Here is a 14,322-nt window from a genome sequence, read left to right as displayed (position 1 = left end):
TGCCTACACAAAAATCTCATGTACCTCGTAATATATACACCTACTATGTACTCACAAAATTAAAAATAAAAAAGGGAAAAAACGCTATTGTGAATAAAAAAATTAGCTAGGCATTGTGGAGCACACCTCTAGTCTAGCTACTCTCGAGGCTGAGGCAGGAGGATAGCTTGAGCCCAGGAGTTTGAGATTACAGTGAGCTATGATCACGCCACTGAACTCCAGCCTAGATGACAAAGTGATACCCTGTCTCTAAAAAACCAAAAAAATATGACCAGGCTCAGTGGCTCATGCCTACTATCCCAACACTTCCGGAGGCCAAGGCAGGAGGATCACTTGAGGCCAGGAGTTCAAGACCATCCTGGGCAACATAGTGAGACTCACCTCTATAAAAAATTAAAAATAAATAAATAAATAAATAAATAAATAAATAAATAAATAGAATATGAATTAGAAAAAAGCTACTGTGACATCATAGATAAAAGAAACTGAGGGTTTGGATTTAGCCAATGGCAACACAGTCAGAGGAGAGGTAGACACATCTGAAAAGAAACTAGCAGATAACTTTTTCTCAATTTCACACGGAAATAAAAAAAAAAAAAGAAGGCTGAGAAGTCAGAAAAGAATCAGAAATAAGTAGAAAAGTAGGAGCCATGAGAGAGATGTTTTAAGAAGACCTAGGCGCATGGCCTAAACAATTGCGACACCAAAATAAGCAAAATGCCTTTAGAGAATTTACAGCCTGAAGAAAAAAGATACACAAACAAAATGTAATTAAGTAGTGACCAAGTAGGTATCAGGAAGAGCAGGCCAAAAAAGTGGACATGATCAATTCTACTAAGTAAGGTAGTAATTGGGGCAGCTGGGAATTAAAAAGGACTTTATAAAAGAGGAGACTATATGACAAAAATACATCTTTAAACATCAGTAGATACTCTCTCTAGTTAGGTAAGTGAGAACAACACAAAAATATAAAGGAAAGAGAAGGCTTACATCTGGGAAGTTTCAAGTAGTTCTAAGAAACTATAGTCCTAAAAAAATTTTAAAGTAAGAAACTGAAGAGTAAATATGGGATGAAGGACAAAAAGAGAATGGGGAGTGGGGCTCGAAGTTGAAGGCAGCTTTGACATTAAGCATTTTCTAGACTCAGAAAAAGGAACTTATGAATATATATGGAGGTGGAATACATAAGAGAAAGAAAGGAAAGAGGATGTTCTAAGTACACCCAGTATACATAACAAATTAGGTAATCTGATTAGCACATTCTAAGGTGCCTGCTCCCATGAATGTCAGGCTTTAGAGGAATGGATAAAAGAAGGTTAGAAGAAGGTGTCATGGCCTCCAGGTCAAATCTGGTTTGCCACTTGTTTTTGTATGGCCCACAAGCTAAGAATGTGTTTTACATTTTAAATGACTAAAAAAAATTAAAAGAAAAATATTTCCTAACACATGAAAATTATATTAAATTCAAATTTCAGTGCCGGAAATAAACTTTCAGTGGAGCTTGGCCATGCTCATTTGTATACGGATTGTCTTCTTTTTTTTTGAGACGGAGTCTCACTGTTGCCCAGACTGGAGTGCAGTGGCGCAATCCCGGCTCACTCAACCTCCATCTCCGGGGTTCAAGCAATTTTCCTGCCCCAGCCTCCTGAGTAGCTAGGATTACAGGTGTGTGCCACCACACCTAGCTAATTTTGGTATTTTTAGTAGAGATGGGGTTTCGCCATGTTGGCCAGCCTGGTCTCAAACTCCTGTCCTCAGGTGATCCGCCCACCTCGGCCTCCCAAAGTGCTGGGATTATTACAGGTGTGAGCCACCGTGCCCAGCATGTATGCAGATGGTCTATGGCTGCTTTCACACTACAGTGTAAAAATTTTGTAGTTCAGAAGGAGACTGGATGACTGCAAGGTCTAAAATATTTACTATTCAGCTCTTTACAGAAAAAGTTTGCTGACCACTGGTTTAAATAATGATAGTGAGTGCCCTGTGAAGATATAACGTAGAAGATAGCATAGACATAGGCTTTAGAAAAAATCATAGACAATAATAGATAATTTACTTAACATTACAGAGTAGCATTTGAGGTGAGAAAATGTTTTTTTCCAACAGTGAGTTTTGCAACCTGTTAATTAATAAATGCCCTTCCACTATTTAGTAAGCATGATATCTTACTGCAATCATCAGTTTCCAGAAACAAATACATGTTATGCATTTCTCCCAATTCTTACCCTTTAGATCAGCAGCACCAGGGACCAGTTTTGCAGAAGACAATTTTTCCATGGACTGGAGGATGGAGGTGGTTTCAGGATGATTCAAGCACATTACATTTATTGTGCACTTTATTTCTATTATTATTACATTGTAATACATAATGAAATAATTATACAACTCACCATAATGTACAATCAGTGGGACCCCAAGCTTGTTTTCCTACAACTAGATGGTCCCATCTGGGGGGGTGATGGGAGGCAGTGACAGATCATTAGGCATTACATTCTCATAAGGAGCACATAACCTAGATCTCTTGCATGTGCAGTTCACATAGGGTTCATGGTCCTAAGAATCTAATGCCACCACTGATCTGACAGGGGGCAACGTTCAGGCAGTAATGTGAGTAATGGGGAGAGGATGTAAATACAGATGAAGCTTCATTCACTGGCCTGCTGCTTACCTCCTGCTTTGTGGGCTGGTTCTTAGGAACCAGCCCACAGACAGATATTGGTCCACGGCCCCAGGGTTGGGGACTCACTTTAGATGCCTGACTGGTGATACATTCTAGGTGCCCAACAAAGTCACTAGCATAGATACTGCTATATTGTAGCACAAAGCATTAAATTAAGATTACCTGGCCGGGCTGGGCGTGGTGGCTCATGCCTGTAATCCCAGCACTCTTGGAGGCCAAGGCAGAAGAATAGCTTGAGGCTAGGCATTCCAGACCAGGTTGGGCAACATAGGGAGACCCCATCTCTACCAAAAAAAGACCTAATAAATTAAAAATTAAAAAAAAAAAAAAAGAAGACTAGCCAGCATTCAATGAGATACACTCAATGAGATGTAATATGTATGATATATATTCAATATTCAATGAGATGCAGTATGTATGATATAAAGCCGTTTAATGATATAGATTTAATTATAAAAATTACTTATATTGAAAAAAAGCATCAAGAGATTCAAAGAGAACTATGCTGGCTAACTATACCTCTCTTTCATCTAAGCATAGGCATGTGACTAACTTCTGGCCAGGAAAATATAAGTAGAAGATGGGTATTCTTAAAAGCAGGGGCAGCTCATCTTTTTAAATTTTCCTTCCTATTGTCTAGAATACAGATACTATTCCCTCTTAGCAGATCAAAGGCATCAAGGAGCCTCTGCATCTCTGCATGTATTCAAATCTGAAACATAATAGTCTGGTCCCATTAAGACAGAGCCTATTCGCCACAAGAGTCACAAATATACTAAGAATATAAAGTAATGCAGTGCACAGTATCTGTACCAAATTAATAAGGAATAAAGCAACTTAACAAAATAAATAATTCAGAATAATTTAATAGAGTTCAGAAAGCACATAAATGTTTTCAGCTTACCTCCTTGGATTCCCTTTGCTGTTGCGGTTTTACCAGCATTATCAAGTCCCACCATCAAAAGAGTCACCTTTCTTAAAATAATAGAAATTTAAAAATCACTTTCTTTGTTAATTTAGTATTGAGGAAAAATAAATGCAAATTCATTAATTAAATCAACATTTAAGGAGCACCTATTAAGCACAAGAAAATCTGTTGGATGCTAGGGAGTACAATGATGAATAAAATATAGATTCAAAAGCAAATTCATGAAAAATACCTTTAAAGGATCATCCTTTTGTTCTCTAAGCAAATAAAGTAAAACTGTACAATAGATAATCCAAAGGACAGAGAATAAGGGAAAGAAGGAAGATGGAAAGGGAGGTGGGGAGACAATCTAACTCTGAGTTCTCTATCATGGCTAAAGACTCAATTTTCTAGTTTATTGAAAGCTAACAAATATCACGAATCTGTTTATCTTATGAAAGTACATAACTGTTTTTAAATATGTAGCATCTTACCAAATATAAATTTATATATAATAACATGGAAGTGCTAACATTTTGAGAGAAGGTTACTATAATTGTAAAGTTTAAAATATTTCTCATGATACAGCTAAACTCCACAGGGGGAAAAAAAAAAAAAACCTAGTCAACTTAAAAACTGAAGAAACATAAGTCCAGATAAATTAAGTAATCTGGTCAAAGGTCACACAATGAATCAGTTACAGACTCAGAACCAGAACCTAATTCACCTAACTCGTAGGGATTTAAATGTGGGACAGGTATAAAGGAACAAACCTATTATACTGGTCCTAGTCCTGTTAACTTGGTGATTCTGTTTACCACTATATAGTCATTTATTTTCTAGGTTGAACTCTGCACAATATAACAGGTGAGACAGTCCATTACCACCATGGATTTGGAAATGAAAACTGCCTTGGGAATACATAGAAAAAGAAAGCCACAGCTTAACACAGCTGCCATATTTAGACCATAGGGTATGGCCAATCTCCTATGGAGTTATTCCTCTTTAGTAATCATCTCATGGAGGGCTGAAAACAGAATTTAAATGGCCGTAAAGGGTGTCCTTTCATTTCTCTAGGCTTTGCTCTCTTGGATTTAGACTTGTAAATCCAAGAGATTTACAAAAAAAAAAATCGGGTGTACTTGAAGGGGCCATATAACAAAGACAGAAGACAGAGGTGAGAGAATGAGGCAGTCTAGCTATGGGTCACAAGCTGGGAAAGAACAAACTCAGTCTGGCAAAAGCCAAATTGATAATTTCTTAAATAAATAACCACTGACCATCTTCTATACACCAGACACCAGTGTTCTAGGTATTTGAGACACACTTGTTTATTACAGCAACCACTATCATAATAAAACAAACAAAAACAGATAAAGAAACTCTTCCTTATTAAGCTTACATTTTAGAGACAAAAGACAGACACTAATAATATGATAAATTATTATGTAAATTTTATAGTACATTATAAGGTGATTAGGTACTACGGGGAAAAAAACAGAGTAGAGCAGGGTACAAGGGATCAAGGTTGGGGGTGGGAGGTGGGGGCAGTTTTATATTGGGTGGTCAAGGCAGACCTTATTCAGAAGGTAAAATCTGAGGAAAGACTTGAAGGAGAGAGTGAGTCATGCATATATTCGGGGCAAGAGAGAACAGCTGCTGCAAAGACACTTAGGTACAGAAATGCAGGAAGGTCCAAGAATCAGCAAGGAAGCCACTGTGATGAAACCAAGTGAGAAAGGAGCAGAATAGGAAGACAGGAAGTCAGAGACACATCAGAGACCAGTTCATGTTAGACCATAGGCCACTGTGAGGATTCTGACTTCTACTATGAGTAAAACGAATTCCATGTTAATTTCCTCTGTTATCTAGAAGCCTTTATCTTTTCTAGATGTTTCAACCATCCCATACCTAGCATGGGAAATAAACAGAAGCTGTGTCTATACTTGACTCAGTGCAAGAATAAGGTAAATCACAATAAGCAGCACTCCAGGGCCCCATTCTCAATTGGCTGGTGGCGAAGCCAGTGGGAATGCCACAAAGACCCACAGCAGATTATAGATTTATGGAGAAGAGGTAGTGGGCAAGGTCTAGGAACCTCTATCCATCTGGAAATGTACCTGCTTTATCAACTATGAAAAATATGAATTTACTTCCTAAGGAAGCTGCAAGATACTAAGAATATAATTTTATTATTTTGTTTTAAGAATTCATAATTATGAATTAATTCATAGAACTATCAAATATCAAAGAACAAGATTTAAGTACAAAATAACTTCCAAAACAAAATATAGTAAATGACTATCCAGAGAAGATGGATAACGTAGCATTTAAAATGAGTAGCTTAGCAAAGCACGGAGGCACATCCCTGTAGTCCCAGCCACTCCGGAGGCTGAGACAGGAGGACTGCTTGAGCCTGGCAGGTCAAGGCTGTAGTGAGCCATGATTGTGTCACTGCACTGAAGCCTGGGCAACACAGTAAGATCCTGTCTCAAAAATAAAACAGGCCAAGTGTGGTGGCTCACGCCTGTAATCCCAGCACTTTGGGAGGCTGAGGTGGGCAGATCACTTTGAGCTCAGGAGTTCGAGACCAGCCTGAGAAACATGGCAAAACCCCACCTCTACTAAAAATACAAAAATTAGCTGGGCATGGTGGCACACACCTGTAATCCCAGCTACTCAGGAGGCTGAGGCTGGAGAATCGCTTGAACGCAGGAGGCAGAGGTTGCAATGAGCCGAGATCACGCCCCTGCACCCCAGTCTGGGCAACAGAGCAAGACTGCATCTCAAAAATAAAATAAAATAATAAAATAAAATAAAACAAGCCAGGTCAGGCCTGGTGGTTCATTCCTGTAATCTCAGCACTTTGGGAGGCTGAGGAGGGCCGATCACTTGAGCTCAGGCATTCGAGACTAGCCTGGACGACACGGTGAAATCCCGTCACTACAAAAAAAAAAAAAAAAAATACAAAAATTAGCAGGCATGGCAGCGCACGCCTGTAGTCCCAGCTACCTGGGAGGCTGAGCTGCGAGAATCGATTGAACCTGGGAGGTAGAGGTTGTAGTGAGACAAGATCGTACCACTTGTACTCCAGCCTGGGCAACAGAGTGAGATGCTGTCTCAAAAAATAAAATAAAATACAATGATAAAATAAATATTTTAGATAATTCAAGTTACTAGAGATACAATGAATTGGACTAAAGTAATGCTAATATTAAAGCTAACTCAATTGTTCTTTATGTATACAATGCATTTCAAGATCTACAGTGCTTTAAACATTGCCATGAACGAAAGTGTTTACTTTTGGGGAATAAATCTCTGTTTTCTACTAGTTTACATCATTTATTCCATAAATATTAAGCACCCATTACATAGTAGCAAACAAATATCCACAATTCTTAGGCCTCATAAACCTTAGAGCCTAGCAAGAAAAAAGGCACTGGAGAGGTAATTACAGTAACATGAGATAACTGTTATAAATTAGGGGAAGCAGTGGGCAGTCATAAGGATAGACAGCAGGCTACAGAGCCCACTCTGGAAGTCAGAGAAGACAATACCACAAATAAACAAATAAGCATCAACTGAGTCGGCAGTTCCTGCAAACATCACGAAAACTTTTCACATCCCTTATGAGTCAAAGTAAAAATTCCCTGATCCACCTTTTCATGAAAAATAACTCCTTGTTCTCTATTATATAGAGCACCTCACGTTTTTCTCCATTCTTGTCAAGATTTCAGTTTTTTAAAAAAACAAACATCTAAATACATATATACTATGCATTTTGAAACACTGTTCCTAAAGCCACCAAGAAAATTAGCTTTTACCTTAAGAGTCTGTCTTTATTTATAGGCTATTAGGCTCAAACAAACAAAAATGTCCTTCAAAGAAGAAAATCACTTTAGAGAATTATAATAGTGTTGAGACTGGCATAAAATAATTCTATTTCTATTTTCACTTTTACTACCTTTGCAACTAGTTAATGTTTAAGACTATGTCCTATTCTTGAAAAAAGGCTTTAATTAAATGTTTTAGGGAATTAAAGCATTACTGAATAAACATAACAAGGAGTACAAATAAAAATCACAGCATGGATTACTGCAAAGCCTGATAACAAAGCATTAAATTTATACTTTCAGGATAGAATGTGATTAAAAGGTTAACATTCACCTAAAACTCAAACTTCTATAAAGAGGTATAATTTATTTAACCAAGTTTATAATGTACACGTGGCTATAGCTTTTTAAAATATCATAAATTGGACGGACATGATGGCTCACACCTGTAGTCCCAGCACTCTGGGGGGCCGAAGCAGGAGGATCACTTAAGCCCAAGACCAGCTTGGGCAACATAATGAGACTCTGTCTCCACAACAACTTTTTTAAAAAATTAGCTGGGAATGGTGATGTGTGCCTACAGTCCTGGCTACTCGGAAGGCTGAGGTGGGAGGATCACTTGAGCCCATTGAAGCTGCAGTGAGCCATGACTGCACCACTGCACTGAAGCCTGGGCAACAGAATGAGACCCTGTCATTCATTCATTAATTCATTCATACATGCATGCACACATACATACAAAAATATGGTAAATTATTATTGGGAACAGTTTGGCTGTGGTGCTGTATGACAACAGAAAGATCAAAGATTGCCAATATCTTTTAGTTTGATGATTATTTGATCAAATACATTAGCCCTTCAAATTGAAAAAATAATATACAGTACTCTTAGGTTTACAGTGTCTACAAAAGTTGACACTAGCAATAAAATCAATCATTTAATCATTTGGTCAGATGGTAATACAATTAAAGTACGTTAAGCATTGTGGACACAAAAATGCCTCAGACATCTTTTCTGTCCTGAAGGGCTCAACCTCTAGTGACAGTGACTAAAACATAAATACAAATACATTCTGACACTATGAAAGTTTAAAATGTTTAGCTATATATGTAAGATGATAACGGGATACCGAACAAGAGGACTTTATCCAGCCCAAAGTTAGGGCAGAAGGTCAGAGAAGCTTCTTAAGGTAATGCCTAACCTAAGTTCTTAAAGTGAGAAGTTAGTCAAGCAAGGGAAAGGTAAAAACAGAAGGAAGATGAAGGGATTCCAGACTGAGAACACTGCACGAGAAAACACCAATCACATTATGAGTTGATAAACAAGGGGTTAAGAGCATATCTCAGCATAGCAGCCTTAAGCAAAAGAAGAACATAGTCACAACTCAATACAACAATGTAGTGAGTCTAAAGGGAACTTGATATACTTCTACTTAAGGAACCAGTAAATGAGCATCCCTAGTCCAAAAATCTGGAATCTGAAATGCTCCAAAATCCTAAACTTTTTAAGCACCAACATGACACCACGGTGGAAAATTCCACACGTGACCTCATGTGACAGGTTGCAATCAAAACTTTGTTATATGCACAAAATTATTTAAAATATTTTATAAAATTACCTTCAGGCTATTGTATATACAACATAAATGAAATTCGTGTTTAGGCTTGGAGGCCATTCCCAAGATACTTCACTATATATATATATATATATATATATGCAAATATTCCAAAATCAAAAAAAAATTAAAAATTTGACAAATTTTAGGTCCCAAGCATTTCAGCTAAGAGATACTCAAACTGGGCCAGGCACGGTGGCTCACACCTGTAATCTCAGCACTTTGGGATGCCAACACAGGTGGATCACTTGAGGTCAGGAATTTGAGACCAGCCTGGCTCAGATGGTGAAACTCCATCTCTACTAAAAATACAAAAAAAATTAGCCAGGCTTGGTGGCGCACACCTGCAATCCCAGCTACTCAGAAGGCTGAGACAGGAGAATCACTTGAACCCAGGAGGTGGAGGTTGCCGTGAGCTGAGATCGTGCCATTGCACTCCAGCCTGGGCGACAGAGGGAGACTTCGTCTCAAAAAAAACAAAACAAAACAAAACAAAAAAAAGAGATACTCAAACTGTATTATCAAATAATTAATGATGTAACCTTTCCAGAAGTTGAAAGTGAGCCCCTTATTCCTAATATTATAGTCATCCCTGGGTCTTTGATTACTAGAAAGGCTGAGATACAAAGGACTCTGTAGTATTATAAGATTTACAGTATGTTATACTAGTAATAAGTAACATAAGAGGTATTATGGGTACTCTGAAATGTAGCCACAAATTTGGTGTTAGAGACCTGAGTTCAAGTGCCAGACTTGCCATTTCTAAGCTATATGGCACATTACTTTTCAGAATTTCATGAATGAAATAGGATAATAACAATAGCTACTCTAAAGGGATATAATGAAAATTAAATAAGGCTTCAATGAGCTGGGATCATGCCACTGCAGTCTAGCCTGGGTTGACAGCATGAGGCTGTTTAAAAAAAAAAAAAAAATTTAACCATAGCATTTTTCTGCTTAAAATCCTTATAGAGAATCAAGTCTCAATTTGGCAGCCCCCACTTCTGCCACTCCCAGGAAGCCTGCCATGCCGAGGGTTCCTTCCATGCCGAGTATTCCCTCAGCCCTTCACAACCATCCCCGGCTACTTTTTATACAGGCTCCTCTACCAGAACTTCTCTTTATCAGCTCTGTAGCGCCTGTATCAAATATGCTGGGCACACAGTAGGCTTCTTTACTGAAAGAAACAACAAACATTTTCTGAACCCCATTTGCTGAGTAAATACTAAGTAAAATTAAAATACATAACTTTAGATTGAGAAAGTACTATAATGAAGCTAATTTATATAAATCTTCACATCAAAATAGTTCATATTAAAGAATGTAATTATATCCATATATATCAAATTGGCTGAAGTTTTCTGAAAAAGCTTACATGCTCATGGTTTCAAGGTACTAATTAACAGAAAGACTTTCAAAACTGAAATAGGGGTCTCAGCAGCCCGGGCAGCGGGAGGAGTGCCAGTAGCCAGGCAGCCCAGCTTTGCGAAGGCTCTCAGCTCCGTGGCCCACAGGTGCCCAGCAAGTGCCCTTCCTGCCGCCAAGATGCCCAAGAGGAAGGTCAGTTCAGCCGAAGGGGTGGCGAAGCAAGAGCCCAAGAGAAGATCTGCGCACTTGTCAGCTAAACCTGCTCCTGCAAAAGTGGAAACGAAGCCAAAGAGGCATCAGGAAAGGATAAATCTTCAGATTAAAAAAAAAAAAAAAAGCAAACAAATGGGAAAAGGGGAGCATAGGGAAAACAGGCCAAAGTGGCTAACCAAGAAACTAAATAAGATTTACCTGCAGAAAACGAAGAAACTAAAACCGAGGAGACTCCAACCTCTGATGAAGCAGGAGAGAAAGAAGCCAAGTCTGATTAATATCATATACCATGTCTTATCAGTAGTCCCTGTCTCCCTTCTTGTACAATCCAGGGTATTTTTATCAACTGCTTTGTAAGTGCAAGTTTTTTAGTAGCTCTAGAAACATTTTTAAGAAGCAGGAACTCCCACCTCATTCCATTGTTAAGTTTTTTCGGAGGTGAAATAATTCTCTGGTTGTTTATTTTTTGGTGAAACCAGAAAATAGTATGGGATATTGAATTACAGGAAGTTTTGACTGTCTTGGATGTCAGCTTAACATTCCACAGATGGGGGCTTAGTTTTTATATATTGTAATACAAAATATACTAAATGGCAATACAGAGTCAGAATCCTGCATTTAATGTCTTGAACATTTTAAATTACTTCTATTGCCATGTTTTTTTTTTTTTTCCACAGAATTGTTTCCTAAAGAAAACCACTCCTTGATCATGGCTCTCCCTGTCAGAACTGTGTACACTATAACATCTTTGGTCACAGAAGTCCTCATTTCCTAATAACTGTGTTAATGTGCTGTGAAAGATTGAAAATTTGGGTATATAGTGTACATGCTATTAAACTGTGAATTGGTAGAACGTGTACAGCTTATCAAACACTTGTAGATACTGGCTCTTGATAATCCTCTTAAGAAAAATTTGCCTCCAAATGTTAAGTTGGAATGTCACTATAATAACTATTTAAAAAAGAGGCCGGGCGCAGTGGTTCACACCTATAATCACAGCACTTTGGGTGGCCAAGGTGAGATAATTACTTGAGCCCAGGAGATTGAGACATGCCTGGTCAACATGGTGAGACCTTGTCTCTACAAATAAAAAAAAAAAAATTAGCCAGGCATCGTGGCATGCACCTCCCAGTTACTTGGGAGGCTGAAGTGGGAGGATCGGTTGAGCCCGGGCAGTCAAGGCTGCAGTGAGCCGTGATCACTCCTCTGCACTCCAGCCTAGGCAATAGAGAGAGACCGTTTCAGAAAAAGGAATTACAATAGAGGTTTTCTAGATTTTTGGTATGTATGTTAAGAATTGTGTACAATTTGAAATGTCTGTATACTTATTCTCAACACAACAAATAAAATCTCCATTACAAAAGAAAAAACTGAAATAATTCTTAGTAAAAACAAAAAAAAATCAAAGGTAGAGATTAAGGGATCCAAAGGTCTGTTTTACATCACTTTAGCTATCTGCCGAAACAAGTGAAGACTTCCATACTCCAGAAGCTAATAATTAATATTGTTCAAGTCAACACAATGTATATAATAGATCTCCTAAGTGAGAACATGAGAATATCTTATCTCAGAATTCCTTTTTATATAACGGATATACAAATTAATATATCAGAAATACTGGTCAGGCACAATGGCTTATGCCTGTAATCCCAGTACTTTGGGAGGCCAAGACAGGAGGACTGTTTGAGCCCAGGAGTTTGAGACCAACCTGGGCAATATGGTGAGATCCTGTCTCTATTTTAAAAAAAAAAAAAAAAATCAGAAATATAAGCATCATGGCATTAGGGAGGATTGAACTTAGAAAACATTTAAATTCTGAATCTTTCCTGAATGACATTATCACAATCATTTGAACACCTACAAGTCTAAACTTCCTCATCTTTTAACTAAGGAAGACAATACTTTCAATATGATAATTAGATAAAAGCTATTCCTTTTTTTTTTAGAGACGGAGTCTCATTCTGTCACCCAGGCTGGAGTGTGCAGTGGCGAGATCTCCACTCACTGCAACCTCTGCCTCCTGGGTGCAAGCAATTCTCCTGCCTCAGCCTCCCAAGTAGCTGGGATTACAGGAGTCTGCCACCATGCCTGGCTAATTTTTTGTATTTTTAGTAGAGACAGGGTTTCACTATGTTGGCCAGGCTCATCTCGAACTCCTGACCTCAAGTGATCCATCCACCACGGCCTCCCAAAGTGCAGGGATTACAGGTGCGAGCCACCATGCCTGGCCCATAAAAGCTGTTTCTAACTTCAAAAATATTATGCAAGTCAAAGAAAACATTTCGCTAAAAACACTAAAATCAAAGTTTGACACATCGGAACTCTATTATCTACAGTATTTAAAACTACATGAAGCAAATTCTAAATTTTAACATTAATATAAATTCTAAAAGTAACAAATACATATACAAAAAAAGACTTTAGAACAAGGTTTTATGACACATATGTGAGAATTTTAAAAAATCACTATACGACAAATTGATAGAAAAAAATGTATCGAAAAAAGTGTGATTTTATTGCAGTACACTATTTTCTGACATTTCAATTCAGATCTAGAACCCCATATTACACCAAATCATTATCTAAATTTACTGAGTATGAATAAATAGTGAAAAGGCCAAGCTTGGGTTTATAGCCTGCTTTTAAGCCCTGATCAAGTCAAATTCTTAGTGTCCATTTTTTCATCTCTAAAATATAAGGGGGTAGAATAAGAATGTCTCTAGGTCCTTTTCTATATTAAAATTCTAAAATTCTTACTATGCATAATCAAGAAGAGCTAGGGGGATAAAAAGAGATGTAAAATATTCCAGTTCAGCATACAGCACAATAGATAATCCTTGCTAATCTGTACATACAGCTTAATTAGAAAATTAAGAACTCAGCAATTTCTATAAATGGTCTAGATTTACAGTTATATTTATTTAGGCCAAGAATGATGGTATTAGGGAGCTAAGTATTCCCTCAGTGAAAAAGTTCATAGCAAAGAGGACAAAACAGACCACTAGAAACATTGTGTACTGTATCTTATTTTAGACTTGGCCACAGCAAACAATTTACTAATAAATTTGAAGTAAAGCTTTGATAGGTTGTATTTGTGATGCTGAAAAAACACAGATGGACAAGAAATCAGTTCCAATTAAAGGTTAACTCTGTGGAAGAATGGTGGAAGATGAATAGGGGGCAGGAAGTTTCAAGGATTTGTTACCTACTTATTAAAATAAAATTGAAATATGATGACTAAAGATTAATATTTATAAAACCTGGCAGGCATATGGTACTTATTATATCTTTGTTTTTGGTTAAATAACAGTGAAAACATTTTTGTTAGTTATATATGCATAATATATAAGAAGTTATATAACATGTATATTTTCATATAAACAAAGAATTTTGTTGCCAAAATTTGTATGCAAAATTTGTTGCATGAATTTCTTCAAGACCCAGGTAAAATTACACCCCTTCTAAAATCCTCTTTCCTGATTCTCATTAAAAATCTTAAAAATCATATTTCAATTCTTGCATATTCGATCATTATATTTTACATGCACTATTTCATCACCTAGATGCTATGTTATAAATAACAGGAGCTCAAAATCTGTAGATGAGAATGTGTAAGGGTTAGAATCTGCTATAAGGCCCAGAGATTTACTGAGCATCATAGCTTCACAGACCTTGTGTCCTGTACTCAGGATGAAGGCTGCTCCCT

At 37.5% G+C, this 14,322-nt stretch overlaps 1 protein-coding gene and 1 pseudogene across 9 annotated transcripts in view; one reads left to right on the top strand and one right to left on the bottom strand.

Annotated features, from left to right (window-relative positions):
• ARL13B (ADP ribosylation factor like GTPase 13B) overlaps nt 1–14,322 on the bottom strand; it is a 75,537-nt gene that overhangs the window by 56,150 nt on the left and 5,065 nt on the right. For 2 of the 9 annotated variants that reach the window (XM_001137759.7, XM_024355579.3), the window contains exon 2: nt 3,585–3,655. The exons of 2 other annotated variants lie outside the window; for them this stretch is intronic. In XM_001137759.7, the coding sequence (XP_001137759.1) occupies nt 3,585–3,655 (71 nt within the window). Of the gene's footprint in view, nt 1–2,225; nt 2,398–2,842; nt 2,980–3,584; nt 3,656–14,322 lie in introns of those variants that run through there. 5 more of the 9 variants (XM_063806922.1, XM_063806923.1, XM_024355580.3 and 2 more) reach the window with 5 other exon arrangements.
• LOC129143516 (non-histone chromosomal protein HMG-14-like) lies at nt 10,581–10,943 on the top strand (annotated as a pseudogene).

Source organism: Pan troglodytes, chromosome 2, assembly GCF_028858775.2.
Source record: "Pan troglodytes isolate AG18354 chromosome 2, NHGRI_mPanTro3-v2.0_pri, whole genome shotgun sequence".
Lineage (NCBI taxonomy): Eukaryota > Metazoa > Chordata > Mammalia > Primates > Hominidae > Pan > Pan troglodytes.
Note: the sequence above shows the minus strand (reverse complement) of the source record. Positions and strands in the feature narration are given on the sequence as shown.